General features: G+C 39.5%; 1 protein-coding gene across 3 annotated transcripts in view; it reads left to right on the top strand.

Moving 5' to 3' along the window:
* Positions 1–25,655, top strand: part of Hil (Hillarin) — a 68,726-nt gene that overhangs the window by 36,170 nt on the left and 6,901 nt on the right. For all 3 annotated transcript variants that reach the window (XM_065225876.1, XM_065225878.1, XM_065225877.1), the window contains exons 3-11: positions 8,358–8,502; positions 9,858–10,048; positions 21,913–22,029; positions 22,103–22,764; positions 22,826–22,909; positions 22,975–23,333; positions 24,162–24,436; positions 24,501–24,614; positions 24,677–24,840. In XM_065225876.1, coding sequence (XP_065081948.1) covers positions 8,358–8,502; positions 9,858–10,048; positions 21,913–22,029; positions 22,103–22,764; positions 22,826–22,909; positions 22,975–23,333; positions 24,162–24,436; positions 24,501–24,614; positions 24,677–24,840 — 2,111 coding nt within the window. The remainder of the gene's footprint in view (positions 1–8,357; positions 8,503–9,857; positions 10,049–21,912; positions 22,030–22,102; positions 22,765–22,825; positions 22,910–22,974; positions 23,334–24,161; positions 24,437–24,500; positions 24,615–24,676; positions 24,841–25,655) is intronic.

The raw sequence follows: 25,655 nt of genomic DNA, 5'->3' as shown, positions 1-25,655 counted from the left end.
ATTCTAACTGTATTTTTTTCTACATCCGTGGTCAACATAATACATATAGAGGAAGGTGTGGAAAAAGTTCGTTTTAATGTTTTCGTTCAACAACATTTTCTTAGAAAACACTCAAGGTTAAATCTCTGGCTCTGGCTCAAAATACTTGATGCCTTCTAATTTTCTTGTCAGTGCAATGTTTGTTTGGAAAACTATTTAGAGCCAGATAAAAAACACAAAAATTAGTGATGATTTTGAAAGATTGAAGGGAAAAGTTTGTTTCGAGGTGAGATATTATATCAGATGGGCCGGCACAGATAAAAAACTCAAAAGGAAAGGGATAATCTTATTTTAGGGCATGAATTTTCTTAAAGGTGTTTTTATGAGCATCAGTATTTTGATATGTCATCAGAAAGATTGAATTTCCTATAGTGGGGCGGAAATTCGAGGCAGTAGGTTAAAAGTTGGAATCGATTTCTAAGCGATCAAATGTCTAAACTGCATTTATTTGTTCTATATACCATTCCTAATAGAGCACCCAAGTAACCATAGGCACGTTGTTTCACCGTTTTGACTATATACAGCTGAACAGCGACTATACCAGTGTTTGTAAGTGCCAAAAAGGCGAAATAACGTGTCAATGATTACTTGGGCAGAATCAAAAGACTAAACAATGGCGGTCCTATGACATTTATTGTCGAATTCCACTATTTTCGAGTGAATTTCGGTGTGAATCGTCTTGTAATAATAAATATTTATTAAAACGAACTTATTTTAAGCAGTTTTATCGTTCAATTCCACCCCGGTGATCTATTTGCCACGGTTTATGGTACCGTTTATATGCTTAAAGCATATAAAAGCAGTACAGATAGTTCTACAAATGTTGGGGGCTATCTACAAACCACAACCCTTTATCTACACATTTTTTTTATTGTATGGACCAAGGAAGCCGATGTAAAAAAACATAAAATTTCTTAAACACCCGTCAAATTCAAAACTTCTATTATGGCAAATGACCATCATGAAGAACAATTCTTATGCGAATCGCCGTTTCAAAAAATGGGAACATTAAGTATCCCTATCTAAGAAAATTCACATTCATATTCATATCAACGAAAATAATCCCAATGCTACTTCATCGTAGTAGCCCATTTCCGTTCTATCGAGCAGAAAACATAGATATGTAATATCAATGATTTCACCGTGCATACGTTTGCTCCGATGCGTTAGTTTATAAGCTACAACACAAAGTCATCTATTGTATCATTATTTATGTTTTTTTGTTCATGTCCGTTTGAAAAAGAAAAGTAAAGTACGGATTGTGCTTAGTAGAACGGAAATTAGATCAAAACCTCCTATCCCTTATCTTTTCCTAAACATCCTGAGGGTGAACACACTTGATACCCTATTTTAATTTTCGATAAATCAATGGAAAATAAAAATTTGATGCGGTTTTTGCAATGGTTTACAGGGAAATATCTTATGTAACTTTGTGTAGTGGTTAACATTCATACTTTTCACGCAAAAGTCACGATATCAAATCACATCCCCGGACAAGTAGCGAATTAACCAAGAGTGTTAAAGACACAGGGATCTTTTTTATGAAACTTTATAAACACTCTCGAGCCTCTAACATGATACGTGCATTCTAGCGGCGCCGGTGGTACAGTGGTAAGCACGGAAAACAAGATAGACGGAAAACAAATCAAGAAAAAAAACACCAATATAATGATTATAATTATTGCTGGTTTCATTTGAAACTGGACTGCCCCAAAATGCGAACGTGTGATAAAAGTGCACGTTTCCGTCAAATCGTTTTGATTTCTTCGAAGCACTTATTGTTTGTATCATTTCATAAGGAATAAGTGTACCGAAAACACCAAGACGGTTATACCAAAACTTGCACTGTCATTACACTTTTAAATAAGTGAAAATGCGCTTAATTGTCCAGTTTGATGAAAAATGCGCAATATTTTGCTAAGCTTTGTGATATGAAAAAAAAATTACGTTTTGGATGAATATCCAAAAAGATATTAGAAATTCTCAGAAAATGGCAACTTTCTCGACGAAAATCCTTCAGTTGTAAAATGAGAGCTTTCGATGCCCTGACCTGGGATCGAACCCAGCCATCTACAGCTTGGTCTTGCTTTATAGCTGCGCCTTTATCTATTGAACTACTATCAACTAATTAACTACTCTAGATTTCTTATCCTTTTCTTACAAATTACTTTGGACATGTCAAAATCTAAATTAAAGCTAACACCATTGAGGGTTCGTTTACGTTTGGAACCAATTTCATACAATAATGATCAGTAGGCTGATTTGACAGCACGTCCCACCCCAGGATTCAATCTAATTTATTTAACTTGACTTCACACCATGTCCACTAACTGCAAAGAATTTTTGTTTAACCCTTAGAGTAAGGTGGGGCAAAAGTTCGAGTGGTGTAACTCATTGTTTTGGCTGTTGTTTGGAAGGCCTTTGAGAGCCAACATGTGTACCCACTTTAGGCGTACAACAAGAAAAATTCAATTATTGAAGAGATAATTTTATTTCAGGGCATGATTGCGTTTTTCTTGAAGATGATTTTAGGAGCGGGTATCAGAGACTTTTTATGTCATAAGAAAGCTGGAATTGACTATAGTGGGGCTAAAGTACAAATGTCTACCCTAATAAAAATAACCATGAAATAGAGCTTAACTGCTGTGCTTAACGGCGTGTTCGGGGTATGATCCAAACCGTTTGTGATTTTTAGCCGTAGGCTAGTTCATCACGTTGTCATGGATACAGTTCGTTTATGGTATTTGTTTATTAGGGTATTGGATATTCCATTGATTGTGAAAAAACACTATTTTTGAGTGGATTACGTTGTTCGCCAAGTTCTGACAATATCTTGGCACAAACATACTTACCTTACCAATCAGGCTAAGGCCTTGTTGTCCTCTGTTGTCCGAAGAAGTCGTCTCCACTCTACTCGATCCATGGCCACAGTTCGCCAGCCTCGTAGTCTGCGAAGGGTCCGCAGGTCACCTTCTACTTGGTCAATCCACCTTGCCCGCTGTGCGCCTCTTCTTCTTGTTCCTGTTTGGTCGCTTTCTAGAACCATTTTCACTTGGTCGTCGTGCGGCATTCTTACGACGTGCCCAGCCCACCGTAGTCGCCCAATTTTTGCAATGTGGACGATTGATGGTTTTCCCAGCAGCTGGTGCGATTCGTGGTTCATTCGCCTCCTCCACGTTCCGTCATCCATCTGCACTCCACCGTAGATGGTACGCAACACCTTCCGTTCGAAAACACCAAGGGCGCGTTGGTCCTCCACGAGCATAGTACAGGTCTCGTGGCCGTAAAGGAACACCGGTCTAATCAGCGTCTTGTAGACAGTCAACTTCGTGTGGCGACGAATTTTATTCGACCGGAGCGTCCTCTGGAGTCCAAAGTAGGCACGATTCCCTGCCATAATGCTTGATGCGTTGATGGCAAGTCCAATCCGTCTAGCTTCAACCTTCAGTCTGATGTACGTTTCCGCCATCATCTCAAAGTTCCTTGCCATAATGTCAATGTCATCGGCGAAGCCAAGGAGCTGGATGGACTTCCTGAATATCGTGCCACTCGTGTCTATCCCAGCTCTTCTGATCACACCTTCTAACGCGATGTTGAACAGCAGACACGAAAGTTCATCACCCTGCCGTAACCCCCTTCGAGATTCAAAGGGACTCGAGAGTGTCCCCGATACTCGAACAACGCACATCACTCGATACATCGTCGCCTTGACCAATCGCGTCAGTTTATCCGGAACTCCGTACTCGTGCATAATCTGCCACAATTGATCTCGATCGATTGTGTCGTATGCGGATTTGAAATCGATGAACAAATGATGTGTGGGCACGTTGTATTCGCGGCATTTCTGCAGAACCTGCCGAATCACAAAAATTTGGTCCGTGGTAGCGCGGGCACCCATGAATCTCGCCTGGTATTGCCCCACAAACTCTCTTGCATATGGTGGCAGCCCAAGTAACAATCCAGTAACCATTTAGCATCCACTCTGATTTATGATGGTAATTCAGCTTTTTGTTGTTGTAAAAACCTTTTATAGTCTTGCAAGAAAGTCAAAAACTGTCTTGTTTTAAAAATAAATTTAAAACAGTTATCAATCCCTCCTTAAAATTGTTCTGTAATTCAAGCATAAACGTCATTAGCAATTGATTATTAATGTCTTGATAAAATACTTTATAAACGTGTTCTATCATTATAAAAGCAACCATAAAATCATTTGGTTTTGCATTAGAGCAAAAAGCATTTATTGTTGCTTTTTAGGCTTTTTAAAGTGCATCCTTAACTCCCCAATTACTCTGTTTACAAATTGAGCTTAAAAGATGGTTCCTTATAATTAATAAATGCCAATTTTATGACAAGGAAATCTCATAGGATAGACGAAGTAGGATGAAAAATTCAAGTCGATTTCAGAAAAATTTACTTCCTTAGAAGAATCAGCACACCATCAACGACTGACCATCTGGCGGAGAAGAGTAAACTGAGCGGTGCCATAAAACATTGCCGAAAGTTAAAACACATACCAGCCTTCTCCAGATCTTGCGAAGTATCAACCGACAGCAAACCACTGAAACTGTTCGTAAGCGGAGATTAGCTGGTTTCCGATCCATAGCAGCGATTTTAGAATCAAATCTTCGAAAATTTCATTCAAGCGTACATCCCTGCATCGTTGGATGGTGCACTTCTGTAACCATCCGGAAGAAGGGGATCTTTTTCGGAAACGATTGCACTTCCAGCTGTTCGACATGCGAAATGTTGTAAAACAGTATCGCAAACTATCTGAGTAACTGCTTCCAATCCATCAGGAGAAAACCGCCTGGAAGAATCCTGGATCTCACAGCGCAACTATCGAAAGATAAACAAACTTTGACGTTTAACTTTTTGCAGGCAACTTTGCCTCCATAAATGCTGCCATAAATCGGAACGGGTTAGGATCAAGCAAAATGGCTTTAGATAAATACAATTCAGCCTGCAAGTTTTCTTCATAAAAGCCATTTTAAACCCTTATTAATTTGTTAAGGAATTCTTGAAAGCAAAACAACTTTTTAACAAATGACCCATGGAAATCAACTTTTATGCCACCGCCATGTTACAATTAGTTTGCTTGTTTTTTACAATCTTCGATTTTCAATCAATATTTTCTTAGATATAACTATATTTTGGTAAATTTAGCAATGAGCAAACATTTAAATGCGAAAATAATAAAAAGAAAGTCTCGGTCAAGCTCGATCTGAAGAATATATTTTTTTTTTCTATGTTAAATAATTAGTCAAATCGACGTTTTACGAGGGTGGACTTAATTTTTTCGATGTTTTCACCACGTACATTTCACATAAAATTTAATATGGCACTTAAAACTAGGCCACTTAATGAGAACTATTGTAATAAATTTGGATATTCAACAAGATTTTTATACCATCAGTTTCTATTTTCATTATTTTGATAAGATCGGATTCATAAATCCTTTTCTATCTTGATTGATGCTTTCCTAGTGGATTCAGCATGCGGCTAGGGGAAATGGCTCGGAAAGGGTTTTTATTGTTGCTAAATAGCTTTTATTGTAGCTTTCAAATGGTTATCAATGCGTTCGTCATACAACCTTTTGCAGTAGATCAATCTTGAAGAGCTTCGAGAATACACCCTTCAGAACCTTCTCCAGGGTGGGCCAACTAGACATATTCTAGTCTTAATGAGGTTTTGGTGGATGCATTAATGACAAAATAGCCTTGACCAGGGTTTTATGAATGTTGTTTTATAGTTGCTTTGTAGTATTTCATAAAACTTAAAATGTTACTTGGGAGACGGCGGCATAGAATCTGGGAGAGTACCTTGTAGGCGGTGCTCAGCAGTGTGATCGCGCGGTAGTTGCAGCAATCCAACTTGTCGCCCTTTTTGTAGATTGGGCATACGACACCTTCCGTCCACTCCTCCGGTAATATCTCCTCCTCCCAAATCTTGGCAATTACCCAGTGCAGCGCTCTAGCAAGTGCTTCACCACCGTATTTTAATAGCTCACTTGGTAGTTGATCTACACCAGTTGCTTTGTTGTTCTTCAGCCGACCGATCTCCTCCTCAACTTCTTGAAGATCGGCGACCGGTAGCCTGTCGTCTTCTGCGCGTGCTGCAAGGTCTGTTGCCGTGCCACCTTCGTTTTCTGCTGCTTCACCGTTGAGGTGCTCGTCATTTTTTTTCCTATGTTGGGGACATAATACCACCGCGACCATTACTTTGATCTATTGAGGTGCTCGTCATAGTACTGCTTCCACCTCTCAATCACCTCACACTCGGATGTCCCTCCAGGCATCTGCTGTGCCAAGCTGCTCTTCCGTGGGTAGTGCAACTTCCAGCTGCTGCGCGTAGTCCTGGGCAACTCCGGCGTCTCGTAGTTGCTCAATGTTGGGTCGCGGCGTTCGACTTCGACGTGTGTTATGCACCGTCGAGAGTTTTAAGCGCATGTATACTGCAACTAGGAAGTGGTCCGAATCTATGTTCGTACTGCGGTACGTGCGGACGTTGATAATGTCGGAGAAGAATTTCCCGTCGATTAGAACGTGATCGATTTGGTTTTCTGTGTGTTGGTCAGGTGATCTCCAGGTGGCTTTGTGGATATCCTTGCGGGGGAAAAGGTACTTCGAACTACCATACCCCGGGAGGCTGCAAAGTTCTCGCATCGTTGGCCGTTGTCGTTCGATATGGCATGCAGACGGTTCGGCCCGATTGCCGGTCTATACATTGCCTCCCGTCCTACCTGAGCGTTCATGTCGCCGATGACGATTTTGACGTCCCGTTTCGAACAGCCGTCGTACACCTGCTCCAGCTGCGCATAGAACGCTTCTTTCTCGTCGTCGGGTCTCCCTTCGTGTGGGCAGTGCACGTTGATGATACTGTAGTTGAAGAAACGGCCCTTAATCCTCAACTTGCACATCCTCGCGTTGATCGGCTGCCAACCAATCACGCGTTGGTTCATCTTACCCAGCACTACAAAGCCGGTTCCCAGCTCGTTGGTGATGCCACAGCTCTGGTAGAAAGTAGCCGCTCGATGCCCGCTTTTCCATACCTTTTGTCCCGTCCAGCAAAGTTCCTGCAGTGCTACGGCTTCAAAGTTGCGTGGTTGAAGTTCGTCATAGATTAACCTATCGCAACCCGGGAAGCCGAGCGATTTGCAGTTCCATGTTCCGAGTTTCCAATCGTAGTCCTTATTTCGTCACGTAGGTCTGTGCCGATTGTTCCGATCCGTATTTCTTTCTTCGGTATTTGCAACTTTGTTTTTTTTTCCAGGGCGGCTTGTTGGGCCTGCCCCAACCCCCTGTCTCGCCGGGGGACCATCGTGCACAGCTCTGTTTAGAGTCCCACGCTGGCACTAGGACGGTGATCAGCCGCTCCTAACATGGAGAACAGACGCCGTTTTGAGCCGCACCTCCATGGTGAACAGACGCTCGGGTTTGGTGAAGCATTTCCTCTATCACCGTACTATGGTTACCGCGCCAGTGTTCGCGTCGCACCTCTTCACTTTGCTATTGCCGGACTTACAACATTGCCCAGGCTACGCCACCCAGATGTGTCCATGTTTCAGCTGGTAGTCTTTTATTATCATATGACTCGAGGAGGCGTGAAGTAGGAGCTTGTGAGGACCAGGGCTAGGTATTCCGCTCCTTCCAGGTTGTCAACTCACCATTTTGTAGCCCACAAACATGTGGTTTCTTTATGTCATTCACACCATCATGAGGTATTTAAAGATTTGTTATTGCAAAACTTTTCAAGTTTTCGATCTTTTGCCCCACCGGTGGCGCAAAAGTTCGTTTTGAACACTCCGCTGAACAAATCGTTTTAGCTACGAATGGATTGAAAACTCACCATAGTTCTGTAAGAAAAAGTTGTAAACCTTGAATGAGGAATTCTGCGTATGGAATTAATTTTATTCTAAATGCTTGGAGTTTTGAGAAATTTTAATTCTTTCACCTAAATTCGAACTTCTACTCCACACCTTACTCCATGTGCGCGAGGTATTTTTTGCTTTTTTCTACATCGTGATATTCAAATAAATAAATAAATAACATATTTCTTCAGGTATTCTTTGACACTGTAAAGTTTCCCGCTGGTCAATTTTAAAATAATAAAAATGTCATTAGAATTAGCAGTCGTTCCATGTGTGTAGGAGAGACAGTCCTATTTTTGCGATACGTTGAGAGCATATTGTTGTTGATGGAGACCTCCATACACAACAATAGGCTTCTAACGCTTCTAACATACCGCAACAATAGGACTGTTCCCAATACCTTTAAATATTCCGAGGATATAAAATAAACTCAACTTTACTTCTTTTACAGGTGTACTGCTGCTCACATGTACCAAAGAGTGGTCCCGGGCACTTTGACCAGACATCAGTTGGTATCAGGCAAGCACTAAATGTACCTAAGAGCACAAACTACGTCAACGAGCAGATAAGAGGTCATCGAAACGACAGTATCGACGGTAAGTTTACAACCATTCATTGCACTCGTTAAATGCCCGATTATCATCGCACAATCATGAAATCAATATGAAAATGAAAGCTTACCGTCTCGAAGCTACCAGTCTTTATTTTTTGTGGATTAGTTTACTGTTGATCGCAAAGCCACTACATCGGTGTACTGTATCAATTACCAACCACAAGAAAACTAAACAATGTGCATTCATGGTTGAAATGATGGAAAAGTAGAGATGTGTTGTTGTAGGTTGTTTTACAAACACGGTTGTTTACCTTCTTTTACCGCTGTAAACGGATCACTGGGCATGACTGAATAACGTAAAATTATTCCAAGTATTTGTTATGTATCGTTCTGTACGCTCACCAGCATTTTGAGGCATCGACAAAAAAAAATCTTTGAAAATATACCTAACCCGGAAATGTAAGATTCTTTTGATCAAAGTTTGCCAAGAATTTGAAAACATAATTGATTGTAACCATATACCTAACTGCCTATACATTTGTATCATCAGAAAGTTGTATAAGGTGGATCTACTATGGGTATGGCCATAAGCTGCATGCAATTTTTAGGTGAGTTTAGACCCTCCTTCCGCAGACAATCATCCAAAAAGTGTACATATATAAACACTCGCTTACCCCATAAACCCTCCTATAGTGTCCACGTGGTTTGTGAATATTCCCTATGATAACTGCATTTAGTACGTTTACTACAACATTTAGTTTTCAAACCTCAATTTGATGCAGCCTAAATGTCCCATTTTTTGGAAATGTTTCACAAACATCCAAAATATTCATTGGTATTGTCCATTGTTCTACGAAAAAAATAAGAACAGGAGATTTTTATCGAGTGGCCCAATTTTAGATCTATTGGCCAACATTAGAGCCATATTACCCTATATGGGTAAATTTTGTTAAGGATAAAAAAAAACTTATTTACTATAGTATCAAATAGAGGACCACTAGGTCCAAAAGTCAGCACACTTACCCTACTTAGATCAATTTTTCCATGTACAAAATTCCTAAATTTACCTCTGTAACCCAACATTCTGCTTAACTCGATGGTTCCTCCAATATCGAGTTGGGTAGTTTTATTGGTTTTAAATAGGGTGGGTGTACCAGGTATGACTATACGTTCCAATGGTGGCCTATGGAATTCCCATATGCCATAATTAAAACATACCATAATAGAAACGTATATTCATAACTGGTACACCTACCCTATTAGAAATACTTTTAACCGGAAGCTGCTTCATCTCTCAATAAACGAGAATTGGCCTTTGACGCGTATATACACGCAGACACACAGTTTTGTCTTGCTGAATCGATTAGCTTAAAACTTGTTCCTTGTTGTCTCCACCAGGCCAACAGCGGCAAGCCACACCAAATGGCTTCAACGGTATCCGTGAAGGTAATTCGCCACCGCAGACTGATCCCGACTACAAATATGGGCGATTCGATGCCAGTGCCTTACACATTGCCCACGCGCTCAAACAAACGGAAATCCAAAAGGCGTACGAAAAATCACGGGAGAAGCCGATCGATTATTATTTGGTAAGTTTATCGTTCATACTTTCACACCTATAAAGCGCACTTCCCCAGAACTAAACACAACGGTCTCAATCCTCTCTTGCAAGTCTTTCACAATGAATACCCAAGATGTTCTTCGTTTACTTTCGTATTTACTCTTGGCTACGCATGGCTAACGATTTAATTACTAGAGCATGGATGACTCAATCTAGGTACCAATCTTTTCATACATCTCTTCATAAGCTAAGCATCACTTATTTGCTACAGCTACGATTATATAAAAAAACGTTCATTGACCATCATCTGAGCCACTACTGAGCTATCGCCTCTCGCAAATGAATAAATGCGCATTTTGAAACTAGCTTCGTTTAATTAACAGAGGAATGCTTTTACGCGGGCTAATTTTCGACATTCTTCTAGTAGATCTCTTCGTACATCGAAGTTGTGACATATATCCAAGCTTGCTTTTAGCACGATCTTTCGCGTTGGGTGGCTGCCATCCACTCAAATTATGATAATTCTGTGGCGCGTATTACACAAGTGGGGCACGCCATATTTTTGGATTTCCATCAACAACCATGGGGCATGGAGGCGTTTGATTTAGGTTTTCGATTTTGGAATTTGATTGTTATTTTATAACCTGGAAGGTGGCAAAAACGGGCAACCATCTGATGAAGCGATACGTATACGCGATATTGCTTAGCAACGGTGTTAAAAAAATTTTAACGTACATACGTGAACTAGAAAAATGTAGAAATCTCATCTGAACGCCATTTTATGTCTAAAATAACATTGAAAACATTATTTAAATGCAATTTCCTAAGTTACAAAGCGCTGTATTGTATCAAATAACGTTACAGTAAAGGTAGACCCATCAAAGCAGAATTTAAATAAAAACTAAAAATTGACCTAGTCCCAGATGAAGGCATAACTTCAGCGAAACATATGAACAGCACGTAATGGTTTAGTTCTTTGAACTAAGCATATAGTGAAAAGCGTCGTTTTGCATGTTTTTTTTTGCGTTCCGCAGTCTAATATGCCAATCTTTACTTGGATTTCAAGCGGATATCCAAATGCATACAAAAATAAGAATCATTCAGTTAGATTAGACAGCATTGGATATTTCTAGATAGAGCTGGAATTAGGGCGTAACAGCTTTTGTTAACAATGACTTTTCTCGATGATTTCTAAGAATTCAAGGCACGCCCACGCAAACCATCGAAAAGCGGAAGTCTTCACCTAACCGATGGTGATGTTTATTTGCGTGAGCGAGCTTTAAACTTTTAGAAATCACCAAGATAAGTCATTTTTTACAAAAGCTGTTACGCCTTAATTCCAGCTCTATCTAGATTTGTAGATTAAAGGCCTTAGTGTCGTTTTTAAAAATCGAGATCACACTGTATTCCGCCTTTTTCACCGAATTCACGTAAAACAACGTCTCCGCTAATCGAAAAAAACTGTACTAATAAAGCAAAGTGGTAAATTTTAAATACTTTTTCCAGTATTATACGTTTTTTTAATCATTAGTATAGTCAGTATTTAGATTATCAAATCACATTTATTGAGTACTCCTGAGAAAATAAGCTCACGTTTGGGATTCTCTTGCATTTTCACGCATAGTGTGAGACTCACAACGGCAAAAATTAATTCCATCTCAAAAATCAAACACATAAAATCCGGTCAAACGTCAATTGATGGCATGCACATGATTGTTATGTTAGTTTTACAGCAAATAGGGCAAAAATAATTGATTACAGGCCCCCACGGTATCGCTACGCAAAATAGCACGTACAGTTTATTCCTTAGTTTTTTTTCGAAATCATCACACATACGTATTATGTTGCCAAAACCGCCTGTTGATTCTCTAACTTATTTAGCAAATCCTTAGGCCATCGATAATATAACAATGGCGCTTCATCGACTCTAAAAATCGCGGTAAATTCCCAACTTGCACTTTTTTTTTAATTTTCTAAACAACAATTAGTTGGGTAATCAACCACCTCGCGCTCCAATCAATCGATTTCGTTACCACACCACACTAGACACCGTCGAAAGGAAAAGTATACCAATTGAAACGAAAATGAAAATTTGGCGCTTCTGTTTTCCTCCTCAATTCGCCGGCACTGTTTTCCTTTAGCTGTATATTTGACTCTTTGCACTCTTCGTATTCCAAGACACACAGCAACAATGAGGAAAATGGGTTTTAATTGGGCACTTTCGATTGCCAGCTCCGGTTTCGATAAAAAAAAGCCATTAATATATTCAAAACAAATTACCATAATTCGTCCCATCAAATAAAGAAAAAATGGCGTACAGAACATTGATTTTATAAAGGGTAAATAACGGCTTCGGCACTTCTTTGCCTGTGTAACGGAAGTGTTTTCAGTTTTTTTCCAAAACGATGCTGGGTCATTAGGCCGAAGGTCATTAAGCCGAAAGGTCATTAGGGCGAATGGTCGTTAGGTCGACCGAATTTCGGAAAATTGTTTCTTAACATTTGCGAAGAAAATTTGCTTGTCTGAAAATCAGAATAAACAGCAAATAATATAATGGTAAGTGCCTCAAAGTGCCGTCTCATGTCAGAAAGAAGAGAAAACTACTATAGAAATTCTTAGCCAAAGTAAAATATCCGTCAGTTAAATAGACTTATGTGAGAAAAGAATGGACAGCTTTTCAAAGAAGAAAAAATAATTGCACATTTTGTACGAAAACTGTGAAACTCGAAAGAACTGTTCCAAACCCTAATCATCTTCGCAAATTTAGTGGATAGAGCTAAGATCTGTTTTTGGGAATACTAAGCACAACCCGCTCTATGCCTCTATTTTTCGAAAGGATTTTTTTTGCAAAATAGAATGTTTTCACTGCAGATTACTTCCAAATTTATTTACATTTCCTTACGTACCGTCAAATCTTATAAAAATGAAACAAATTGTTGAGATATTGTTAAAAATCTAACATTACTTCTTGACCCCAAACTCGGCCTACGGATTCTAAATTAGGTCTAATGCACTGAAACGTCATTCAAACGCCATTGAATTCACTTCGACCTATTGGATGAAGCTAAACATTGATTCGGTCGTTTTTGTTTTTGAGAAAAATGGGTGTAAACATTCATATCACGCGTTCTCATTGACTTCGTTCGGTAGCTTTTGAACTAAAGTATCGCACCAAACGCATAATTGACTTGTTAATTCTGGAACAATGAATTTATTTGATGTTTTCTGCTAGATAGACACAAAATGGGCGATTTGGCCGAAGTAGTACCCTATATGAAATTTCTTCAAAGCCGAAAATAGTCCAAGTCACATAGATTGGTGTGACCTTCGACCTAAGGGCCGGATTTGGGCGTGATTACATTTGTAAACAAACACGTCAATCGCCGATTTCTCGCGAATAAAACCTCAATATCGAAAACTAATAACACTATCAGGTAGAGGATTGATTGCTCTATCGTTTGGTATAGTATGTTTACGAGATTGAGCTTTTATTCGTGAGAAATCGGTGATTGACGCTTTTTTTACAAAAGCAATTACGTCCAAATCTAAAATCACTCCGAAAATTACAACTGTACATAGAACAACAAGCAATGCGCAATATCTGCGCAACATTTTTAAATTTAATTTTTGAATTTCACCCTTCACAAACAGTTTATCATTAAAATGTAGATTTAACATTCATTAGGGGCTGTCCATATACCACGTGGACATGTTTTGCGGTTTTAGACCTCCCGGTTGAAGAATCATCCATATAAATGTTCTAAAATATAGCTTTCTGTGGACCGTGGACATTATTAAACAGTCCCCCCGTGGTAGCCCCTTATTATATACAATTATCTTGAAAGTCTTATCATATAGAAACTAATTAAAATTATGAAAAAAAAAATATTTTGTGGCATACCCCTCTAAACCACTGTGGGACAGTAATTTCCTGAACCGGTAGTAGACCGTAACATCGCACACTATGCAAATTACAAATGCACGGAAAAGCTTGACTGCACATTGCAGTCCACAGGACCAATAAACGTAACACAACAGCCCAATAAACTAGCGACACTTCCGCGTATTACCTACTGCGAAAAACCCCGTTGGTCAAGAAGAGGTGCTAGTCGTTCAAACTCTTACTTTCACTCAAACGCTTGGGCACTTGGCACTGATGATATCTGGAAAAGTGGAACTACTGGCTCCGTTGTACAAGCTCTATACAAGAAATGTATATAGCACCTATTAGAAAACAAAGCAAAATAAAACAACCAATATATGTGCCTACAGCGTAACCGTCCGCTAAGCGATGAGGAATGGAAACAATTAGAAATCACTTATTTTCACATGCTCGACTGGACAGACTATTCCTAAATGTTTTGCCTCGTGCTATCAAACAAAACCTTACGTTACGTTACGTTATGGGCACCATACACAAAACGCTACATTTAGAACCTTCCAGTGTCTTTCTAGCTAAGGTATAAATTTGGTGATTTTTGTTTGGCCCTCACCGTTTCAACAGGGGAAAATATGTTGGGGAAAATATTGTATAACTTAAATAAATTCCTTAAAGCTAAAATTATTTTTTTTTTTCCTGTGTTCGGGACCTAACACCACTGCGACCAGTAATTTGATCTATTGTAGTAAATCCCGTGTCCTTAGTTTAGTGCATGTCGTATTACTCCGTCACTACTGAGATATGATGAAGTATTCGATTTTTTTACTGTAGTCATTCTTGCATGTATCGCAAGGATCCGGCTCTAATTAAAGGTCCCACTATTTATACCCTTCGGAGTGTTGAAACACCCTCCAAAGGCGCGCCCCTTTTTCAGTCAAAATTGGCTTCCTTAGCAACAAAATTAAGGAATGACACCGATAATGACCATGCATCAGAACCCTAGTCTTAACCACTTCAAACTAGGGAACAACGAATAGAAGATTAGGAATCACATAGATGAACACTAACTAACTATTTTTTTGGGGTCTTTAATTTTGAAAAATATATCGGTTACTATACATCATCTGAAAGAGCACAACGATTTTTTTTGTCGATTCCATTTACTTCCAGCTCGATTTTTAAATCAAGATTTGAAACAAAATAACTACTTCACTGTTTGACACTAAACTAACAAATTGACCACTCGCTTCCATGCAAAATATCACCGAGGGGCGGTGGTTTTTTCGAAGGTAAGCCCAATTATTTAAAATAGTTCCAGTACTCCAATTTTGGATTTCCATTTGACATGCAGATTACAAATTTGCAATTACCTCAATACCCATGAAGAACACAATTGAACCCTCAGTTATTTTTTGTCAACTTCTTACCTTTTTACCAATCAGGCTGTCCGAAGAAGTCGTCTCCACTCTACTTGATCCATTGCCAAACTTCGCCAGCCTCGTAGTCTGCGAAGGGTCCGCAGGTCGCCTTCTACTTGTTCGATGTGTTGGGTCGCTTTCTAGAACCATTTTCACTGGGTCTTCGTGCGGACGACGACGTGGACGATTGATGGTTCTCCCAGCAGCTGGTGTAATTCGTGGTTCATTCGCCTCCTCCACGTTCCGTCATCCTCTGCACTCCACCGTAGATGATACGCAACACCTTCCGTTCGAAAACACCAAGGGCGCGTTGGTCCTCCACGAGCATAGTCCAGGTCTCGTGGCCGTAGAGGACCACCGGTCTAATCAGCGTCTTGTCGACAGTCAACTTCGTGCAGCGGCGAATTTTATTCGACCGGAGCGTCCTCCAGAGTCTAAAGTAGACACGATTCCCTGCCATAATGCGTCTTTGAATTTCTCTGCTGGTATCATTTTCGGTGGTCACCAGTGAGCCCAAATACACAAACTCATCAGCCACCTCGATTTCGTCACCGTCAATCTGAACTCGGGGTGGGAGGCTAACATTGTCTTTCCAAGAACCTCTTCCTTTCATATATTTTGTCTTTGATGCGTTAATGGCAAGTCCAATCCGCCTAGCTTCAGCCTTCGGTCTGATACGTTTCCGCCATCGTCTCAAAGTTCCGTGCCATGATGTCAATGTCATCGGCGAAGCCAAGATGCTGGATCTGGATGGACTTCCTGAAGATCGTGCCACTCGTGTCTATCCCTGCTCTTCTGATCACATACTTTGTCAACTTCACTATACAAAAATCAAACAACTTTCAGTCATTGACACATTTTACGTGACGTTACAACCGTTTTTAATAATTGTTGTACTAGGTATAATTGAAAAAAAAAATCTCTACATGTAATTTGGAAAGTGTGTCAGATTTGGAAAGTGTGTTAAATATCGTATCGTGAAGAGTTTCTGATTTTGAAAACTTGAAATGTTTTGGTGAGTAGTTGTTGAGAAGTGCAAAACGATGTAACGTCTCGCAACATAGTCGCGCTCACCAAATAATTTTGTGCTACTTAAAGCATAAACTTTTTATCAATTCTTATAGGACATTTAAAACACTTTCCACATCTACACTGAAAACGAAACTAACTCAGAGTGAGTCACGTTTACTAAGTCATGACTGTTACTCATTCGTATGGAGAAATGTCTAGTAAAAGTAAAAGTGATTCACTCTCTAATAAGGTTGGTTTTCAGAGTACGATAATATTTTCGGCACAGACAAACAGACATAACACTCGCAAGTTGTTCATCGAACAAGCATATAACGGTCAATTTAAAAGTATCGTAGTTGGTAGTACCGTCACCTGTGGCGCGCATAGTTAGTTACCTTGCATTTGACGTTTACACACTACCGCCATCTGATCAGCGTACTACCCACCACAGGGTACTCAACAGATGTCGGTAATGTTTTAGTGAAGAGTTTTTACAGTGAGAAATATTTAATGTGTTATCATAGAGGTAACTGTAAAACTAGTAGGTCCCGAAGAAACGTGTTCAAATTTTTGGCTCAGCTCTGGTACTATCTTCGGTCCCATGCTAATCGATACACCCATCGGAACATAGGAAAATCCACGAACCCCTCATTTTATCTGTCAAACTGTCATAGCGAATCAAAACAAACATTATGTAGTACTAGACTTTCGACTAGAATGGGGTACGTTAATCGATTTGCTTGGGACCAATAGGCTAGTCATGTAGTGAGCCAATTTAAAATCGCAAGTTTCCACCGGTTGGTGTTATGTCTGTTTGTCTGCGTTTTCGGGTTACTTTTAATATATTGTTTTCAGTTACAGTACAAAAACTACCAAAAAATCAGACAAAACGTTGATACATCCTGGTAGAATGTGTCAATTAGATAACAGGATCGAGAATCAGTAACTTATTGCTGATATTTTGAAGAACGTTTATACAGTTCATGGCGACAACGATCGAAGATTAAAAATATTAATTATGAATAAAAATCAACCAATATTTCGCATACCTTCCTGTGCCAATGAGAATTATTACAGTTGATCGGCTACAAATACCTGAATATTATTGTATTAGGTTTCCGATTTTGCAAATGCAAACTGCCAGGCTTTAAATAAATAAATATTTTTCGACTGGGCGCAGCTCCGGCGAGTTTGGAGGGTTTTTATCCTTGGGTATAACTTAGACGTTGTTGGCGGTATTCCATTCCTGAGCCATTTTCCCGTACTAACAGGAAGAGAGGTCTGGCCAAAACAGCACGGAATAACTGTGTTTCTTCAAAAACAAAAAAGGAACAGGTGTTTTACATACATTCCTTTACATAAATATCTTGGTTAACAGTGCCAGTTGTCCCGCACATTTGCAAATTGCCAGCCAAACCAAGTTTTTTTTCGGGAACTTTGACATCTTTTTCTGTTTAAACGAATCTTGAACTAATCCTTTTCCGGTAGCCGCCTTAAACTCTTGACCATAGAGCTGCTTGAAATCCGCCTTCCCGTATGTTTCATCATCCATTATGACGCAATCAAACTTGGTCAACAGTGTCGCGTACAACTTTACGTGCTTTGGCCGTGGTCTTTTTCTTATAATCTCGATTGGGTGTCACTGTAACCTTGTATGTTGACAGTCCGGATAGTTTCTTGGTTCTTTGGGCTGTTGTGTGCGATATTCCCAGCTTCTTTCCGACATCTCTGATGGAAAGCTTAGAATTACACTTGAAAACGCTGGCCACTCTTCTACCGGTCGCTGCGGTTTCCTCCTGATCCTGGTTTCCTAGCAGTCATCAGACGTTTTCCAAACAATTTAATAACGTTTGTCACAGTCGAATTGGCCACTTTCAGCGATTTTGCCAAGTATGCGTAGGAAAAATTTCGATGTTACTTATGCGCGAGCAAAATTTTGATGCGCTGTTCCTCTTGCTTCGATGCCTGAATAGTAAATGGCAATAACAAAATAGAGGCAACATTTCGTATGCACATACTTACAAAATGAATGTTCAAGTTTTTTAAGTGAACGATTAAAAAAAATACACCAAATTTTAGTCGACCAATTTTTGACCGTTCAACCCTTTAATACATCCTTCAACGAAATATTACTTGCTCTTGACACCCTAAGGTTTGAAAAAAAAAGTGAAGCAAATTTTAGAATGCTGAATTATTTTTTGATAATAATATTTACTTATATTGAGAATTGTATGTGGTTCTAAGGGGATAAAAATCTGCTGATTTTGAAAAATCAATCCCGATGACAAATAACACTACTGTGTACGTGGTATTCATTTTATATTTCTATCAATATGAACCATTTTTTTTCGCACAGCCTAGGATGAGAAGCGTTATTATTTAGCGGCGCCGGTGTTGTAGTGGTAAGCAGGATTACCTCTCACCCCAAAAAGGTCTGGGTTCAATCACAGTCGGCGCCACCGGGATGTTCTGAGGCATAACATCTCTGATCACGCCTGCCTTCTGAAGGGAAGTAAAGCCGTTGGTCCCCGGTTCATGAGTTGATGGGTCCAGATGTGGGAGCTGCCTCCCTGGCGTCGCTAGCATTGGTGCTCAGAACGGAAAACAAGATCGACGGATCAAGGAAAAAAAGCGTCATTATTATTTTTTTTTGATTTTTTTTTCCGTCGATCTTGTTTTCCGTGCTGAGCACCAATGCTAGCGACGCCAGGGAGGCAGCTCCCACATCTGGACCCTACCTATGGACCCATCAACTCATGAACCGGGGACCAACGGCTTTACTTCCCTTGCGAAGGAAGGCTGGGAAGGCCGACTGGAATTGAACCCAGGCCTGCTGGGGTGAGAGGTAATCACGCTTACCACTACACCACCGGCGCCGCTAGCGTTATTATTACTTTGACTAATCATTTTGGTGTGACCAGACGAGGCCTCCTTCTTCAATAATGGTAAACAATGATGTTAACATTAATAGTTTGTTTTTAATTGTACAAATATTTTACAATGTTTCAACCCGTGCTTTGATTGTGATCTTTGGAAATGTGATCTAATAAAAGTGGCGAGGAACTTCTTTTACAAAATAGAAGATTTCTTGAAAACAGAAGATACTTTTCATTCAAAGCACCAACGATTATAGATTGAATTCTTGCAATGCCAGTGGCGTTTTTGGCACTATTTTGCCAATCGAGCAAACAATGTTATGCTACCTATAAGTTTAATTATTTAATATGCTTGCTGTGATGTCTTCTCATCAATCGCTAAATAATCTCTGAAACGTTACTACTTTATTGTTCCACCCTGAAAATATAAATAAATATAATATATTTGAATCTGTTAACATTAAACAAAACTGGTTAGATTTATAAACATAAGCCTTAGAATATTTCAACACAAACGTCTTCTCATGATATTGAGGAATATATTAGAAGAAATACTGGAACGATATTCACATAATAATTTGTATCATGTGTATTTGAACCAGTGAACAAGGATCGCTTTAATGGATATCTAAAAAAAACTATATACAAATAATCAATCAATGTATCTCAAAGCATTTTCTGTTGAAAACTCTTGCTTAAATGTAGTACGTAATACAATGGATAAATAATAAGAACAATGTTTCAATGTATTTTGATTGAATCTGAGTGGGAGTCAAGGAGCCGGAGTCGGAGTCAGAGTCGGTTAATTTAAAATCAGAGGAGTCCGGGTTGGAGTCGATCTATTTAAATACAACACCACAGCCCTGGTAAAAACAGTAGATTCTAGTAAAAACACTAGATTGTATTGTTATTTTTTCAAAATTATAGATTTTTTACGGGCGCTCTCTACTACTTCTGAGAATTAACGTTCAGCCGGCGCCGGTGGTGTAGTGGTAAGCGTGACTGCTTTCTAACACCCCAATGGGTCGGGGTTCAATCCCAGCCGAGGTCGGTGGGATTTTTCTGAGGTATAAAAATCTATGGTCACGGAAGGGAAGTAAAGCCGTTGGTCCCGGCCCATGTGTGTTGTTTGAATGGGTGCGATATCCTACGCAGGTGTGGAAGCTGCTTTCCTGCACATTCGATTGCCGTCAATGGATGGCAATCGATGTCCGTCGGTGATTGGCACTAGATTGCGGAACAGAGACCGACGTTAAATAAAGGAAAGAAAAAAAAAAGAATTAACGTTCATCATTTCAACTTGCTCCTATGTACACATTTCGAATTACTCCATGGGGTGTTAAAATATGGGAGAAGTTCAACTGCTTTAAATGTTTGGAAATAATAATTTGTGACAGAATTGTCTAGGATAAACACTCCTATAGTTGCGGTACGTTAGAAGCGTTAGGTTCATACAGTTGTGTATTGATTCTCCATGCACAACTATAGGAACCAAACGCTTCTAGCGTACTGCAACTATAGGAGCGTTTCACCTATAAGGGAAAGTGGACGCATCGGATATTGGATATATCTCAGCGAAAAAAATCGAAAATTGATGCTGTTTTCACACAGGTTCACAGGAAAGTATCTTTTGTAAGTTTATAAATACTAAACAGGCTTCAAAATTATGTGTTAAGATGTCTGATGTGTTGAGATGTCTAAACCGCATTTCGACAAATTGGAACAGACTTGATGACATGCATTATTGTAAAAGAGAGTGAACTCAGGGATTTTTTCACAAAATTTCACTGTTTTCATAAGATTGATGGAAGTGTTGCGAAAAATTGGTTGTTATAAATGTCATAACTAATAATTATAAACAAAGCTGAGGGTCACGTTGACCTGATTGTAACTACCTGTTTTGCTAGTCATGGTCGCTTTCCGAAAAGCCCAGGAGGCCATTCATATGGAAATAAGGCGACTTAGAGCGCATCACGCGTGGAAAAGTTCTCAAAAACAAACAATGCTAGATAAGATATATATTGTGGATTACGGGTTGCATCTGACCAAATTGTCTCAAACTATCGTCACGGGTCATCCGAATCAGTGGCTAAATTGTATAACGAAGTTCAAGGTTTGGTAAAAGACGAAGATGCTAATTATAGTGACGATGGTGAATGAGTATTAATATGTTAGTAGTAATAAAAGATTAAGATTAGCGGTGCCGGTGGTGTAGTGGTAAGCGTCATTGCCTCTCACCCCAGCAGGCCTGGGTTCAATCCCCGTCGGCGCCGCCGGGATGTTCTGAGGCATAACATTTCTCATCACGCCTTCCTTCGGAAGTAAAGCCGTTGCTCTCCGGTTCATGAGTTGATGGGTCGATAGGTAGGCTCCAGGTATGGGAGCTGCCTCCCTGGCGTCAGTAGCATTGGTGCTCAGCACGGAAAACAAGATCGACGGAAAAACAAATCAAAGAAAAAAAAGATTAAAGATTGTTTCGTAAAGTCTAAGGAGCTAATCATAAGCTACGTTGATCGTTTTTTTTTTCAAAGCTTTAGATCCCCCTCCCTCTGCGTAGACAGCCGTTCATATTTTTTTTATATTTGTTCGGACCATCATATCTCCATAGCTACAGTTTCAGATCGCACATCTTAAACGAGACAAAGCTGTTGTGTTTCTTATTACCTATCCCCCAAATAATGCAATATATTTTATATTACAAAACTAGGCCAGAGAAGAGCAAGCCAAGCTAGAGATGAAGCATCGGAAAGAGGAAGATGATCTATACAGAAAATTTGCTAGAAAACGAGAAGAAGAAGACAAACGGATGCAAAGTGAAATTCAGGTTAGTTAGTTAGTTAATGTTTCCTAAAACCTTTCGTAATATATTCATTTTTCCATCCTTAAACTCTTTGTAGGATGAATGGGAACGAGAACTTCAACGGTTAGCCCACAAGTTCGAAAAAGATATGACTACCTCAAGACGTACCCGCGAGGACCAGAGCATACTAACACTCAAACATGAGCAACAAAAGGAAGATTTGGAGAAGAACATGACGATTCGCAAAACGAAGAAAAAGGAAAGTCTCACGAGAAAGCTACTGGAACATGAACGGTCAGAAACGGCAGCCCTGGTGGATCGACAGTCAAGCGAAATGCTGGAACTGATCAGTGCTCGACGTAGCGAGTATATGCAAACCGAAAGCATATTTCTAGACGATGAATTCACCGAGGGTACGATTACACTGGAGTATCCCTTGGTTGCGCCTAGCCCAGCCCCACCAGCACTGAGTAAATTTCAAATCTACAATGATCCGATTGAGTTTCAGGATGTAGATCAGATCGCCATTACCGTTGCTCAAGAAGATCAGAAAACATTTACTGATCTCGTACGGCAGCTTGTTGGTCGATGTACCTCGGACATCGAAAAGGCCCGGACCATATTCAGATGGATTACGGTTAAGAATCTGAACACAATGACCTTTGACGACGACTTACGAGGAGATACTCCAATGGGTCTACTACGCGGCATAAAATTTGGAACAGAAAGCTACCACGTTCTTTTCAAAAGACTGTGCAGGTAACATATTGTATTGTAATTCATACTGTAGTTGTTTGTTATTTTTAACTATCTTTTTCAGCTATGCTGGGCTTCATTGTGTAGTTATTAAAGGATATTCGAAAAGTGCAGGTTACCAACCAGGAGTGAAATTCCAAGATTCGAGGTAAATTAATATCAAACTTGATGTATGAATAGGCTCCTGAAAAGTAATTTCTTTTTCAATTATAGTCATCCGAAAAATTCTAGATTCCGAAATTCGTGGAATGCAGTGTACGTGGCAGGTGCATGGCGGTTTGTGCAATGCAATTGGGGTGCCCGGCATCTGGTAAACGCAAAAGAAGCACCAAAAAGTGGCAAGGGAAAAAATGATAGTCTGCGATATGAATACGACGATCATTACTTCCTTACGGATCCCCGAGAGTTCATCTATGAGTTCTTCCCTTTGCAGGAGGAATGGCAATTGCTCAAACGACCTATTTCCCTAAATGATTTCGAGAATCTTCCGTTTGTGCGATCGCTTTTCTTCCGATACGGACTTCATTTTGCTGATGAAGGATATGGTGCTGTAGTTTTTACTGATGATACAGGTACTTACACAATAATAGGGTGGGTGCGCCAGTAATGAAGGAACAAAGATATTTTATTTTTTACAACATTTTTTATACGTCAATGTTTTAACTTCTATTTTGCTGGGAAAAATTAGATTATGATTGAATTGTATACATTTTTGAAAAACTCGTCAACTGCTCCAATGGTTGTAGAGTGCGCACAGCAAAAAAATAATTTTGATATCACGTCAAAGTGGATGCACTACAATCATGTCGAAAATATGGTGTAATATTACTTGCTAAAAAGGACAAAATTATCATTAATACAATGCATGAACTGACATTACGCTGCTTTTACTGCATTTGTTTATTTATGTGGTCATAAAAATTACATGAAATTTTCGACATGATTGTAGTGCATCCATTTTGATGTGATATCAAAATTATTTTTTTGCTGTGTGGTATTTGCTAAATTTGGTTCATATTAGTGGAATGCACTAACACGATGCAGAGGAGTCTAAATCTTCTGTAAAATTATTTGATTTCCTTAAATTATAGCCTAATTTAAAGTTTCAAAAAATATGCAAATCTACTTTAGTTTAGGAGAGTTATGCTAAATTCAGACTGGTGAGTTATAACATGTTATAAGAGGTTATAAAGCTATCTTGATGTTTTTTTCTTTAATAACAATTAATAAGGTTTCAAATGCAGAATGAGCATAGCATCACAGAAAAAATATTATTTAGTTTTCCACCATATTCCGGCATAAGCACCATACCGCAACTATAGGAACACCACTACTACTGGAACACCTACCCTATGCCCTATGTGAAAAAATGCTCATCTGATTATCCCAAATATTCACAGGTGCAGCGACAGTTCGAATAGCTATGCCATCGGACATGCAAGGATGTTTGATATTCCATTATAATCTTAAGTTCTACGACAGCGAAGAAGATTCGTATGACGGAGTATCACTGAAACGCTTTGTCATGCAATCCGTAATAAGTAACATAGTGGCATTCCGAGTCCATGCGCCATGTTCGGGTGCATTTCTGCTGGATATCTTTGCAAATGCAGTTACACCTCAAGAGTACCTGACCGGTGAACCGATGAAATTCAAGAGTGTTTGCAAATTTAAGGTACAACGATGAACAGCATACATTAATGCTGCCAAAGTTCAAACTATCCCTTTTTGGTTTTCAGATTTGCTGCGAAGAATTGCAAACAGTTATGGTGCCACTTCCCGATTGTGCCAGTGGCGAATGGGGACCAACCAAGGCAACTAGACTTTTCGGGCTAATACCAATCACTCATCAGGTAATTTGCAATCGATTTCTATAAGTCAATAAGTTATTATGACACTTTGTATTCGTAAACAGGAACCATTAATTTTCGCTGGACGAGGAATTGAATTACAGTTCCGCATGTCGCGACCGTTAACAGACTTCATGGCGACTCTGCATAAAAATGGTATAGAAGAGAAGAAACTTTCAAAATATGTACAACACAACGTTGTAGGTGACACAATCACTTTCAATATCAGGTAATTTTAATTCATATATGCTCGATCACAACATTTAAATTGTTTTTGTTTTCGTTTTACTGTATTCTTTAACTTCCGTTTTTTCCACGAGTGGGGCAAAATTACGCAGTCAGAACCCTTTTACTTAATCAACAATTTAAGAAAAATGTCATGGTTGTTCAAATAGCTAACCAGAAGCGATTGTGGTCAAATAGTCAAGGAATCGACTCACGGTTATAAACTCAAATTTTATGATACGATGAAAAAATGGGAAACTTGGCTTCTTATTTCCTGTTTATCTTAAAAAATTGCTTCAAATTTAATGAAAATTCAAGCTTTCCATGTAATACACATTACTGACTGACTACTCGAGCTATGGTGTTCACTAGATCACTGTAGCTTTTCAGTTCGCATTCCGATTACAAAATCGAAATACGAGACATCAGCTATCAAGAAGAACTATTGACCGTACATAAGTCATAAAGATTTGTTTTCCGTCGATCTTATTTTCCGTACTGAGCACCAATGCTACCGACGCCAGGGAGGCAGCTCCCACACCTGGTCCCTACCTATCGACACATCAACTCATGGACCGGGGACCAAAGGCTTTACTTCCCTTCCGACATGCGTCGCAGCAAACATGGGAAAGCAGTATTGTGTTATTGTATGTTTTCCGGTAGCAGATAATTGACCCCTGGAAAATGCAAAGTTGTACCAGCGCCCGGGCTTCTGGATCGTATCACCTTAAGTGCAAAATGTTTAAAATGTGCTCTGATCAGATTGCCCCGAATGGACCTAAGTATGATTGAATAATATTTATTGAGAACTAGAAAAAC

Source organism: Ochlerotatus camptorhynchus, unplaced genomic scaffold, assembly GCF_037179485.1.
Source record: "Ochlerotatus camptorhynchus isolate MF236.1 unplaced genomic scaffold, CSIRO-AGI_Acam_v1.1 ptg000240l, whole genome shotgun sequence".
Classification (NCBI taxonomy): domain Eukaryota; kingdom Metazoa; phylum Arthropoda; class Insecta; order Diptera; family Culicidae; genus Ochlerotatus; species Ochlerotatus camptorhynchus.
Note: the sequence above shows the minus strand (reverse complement) of the source record. Positions and strands in the feature narration are given on the sequence as shown.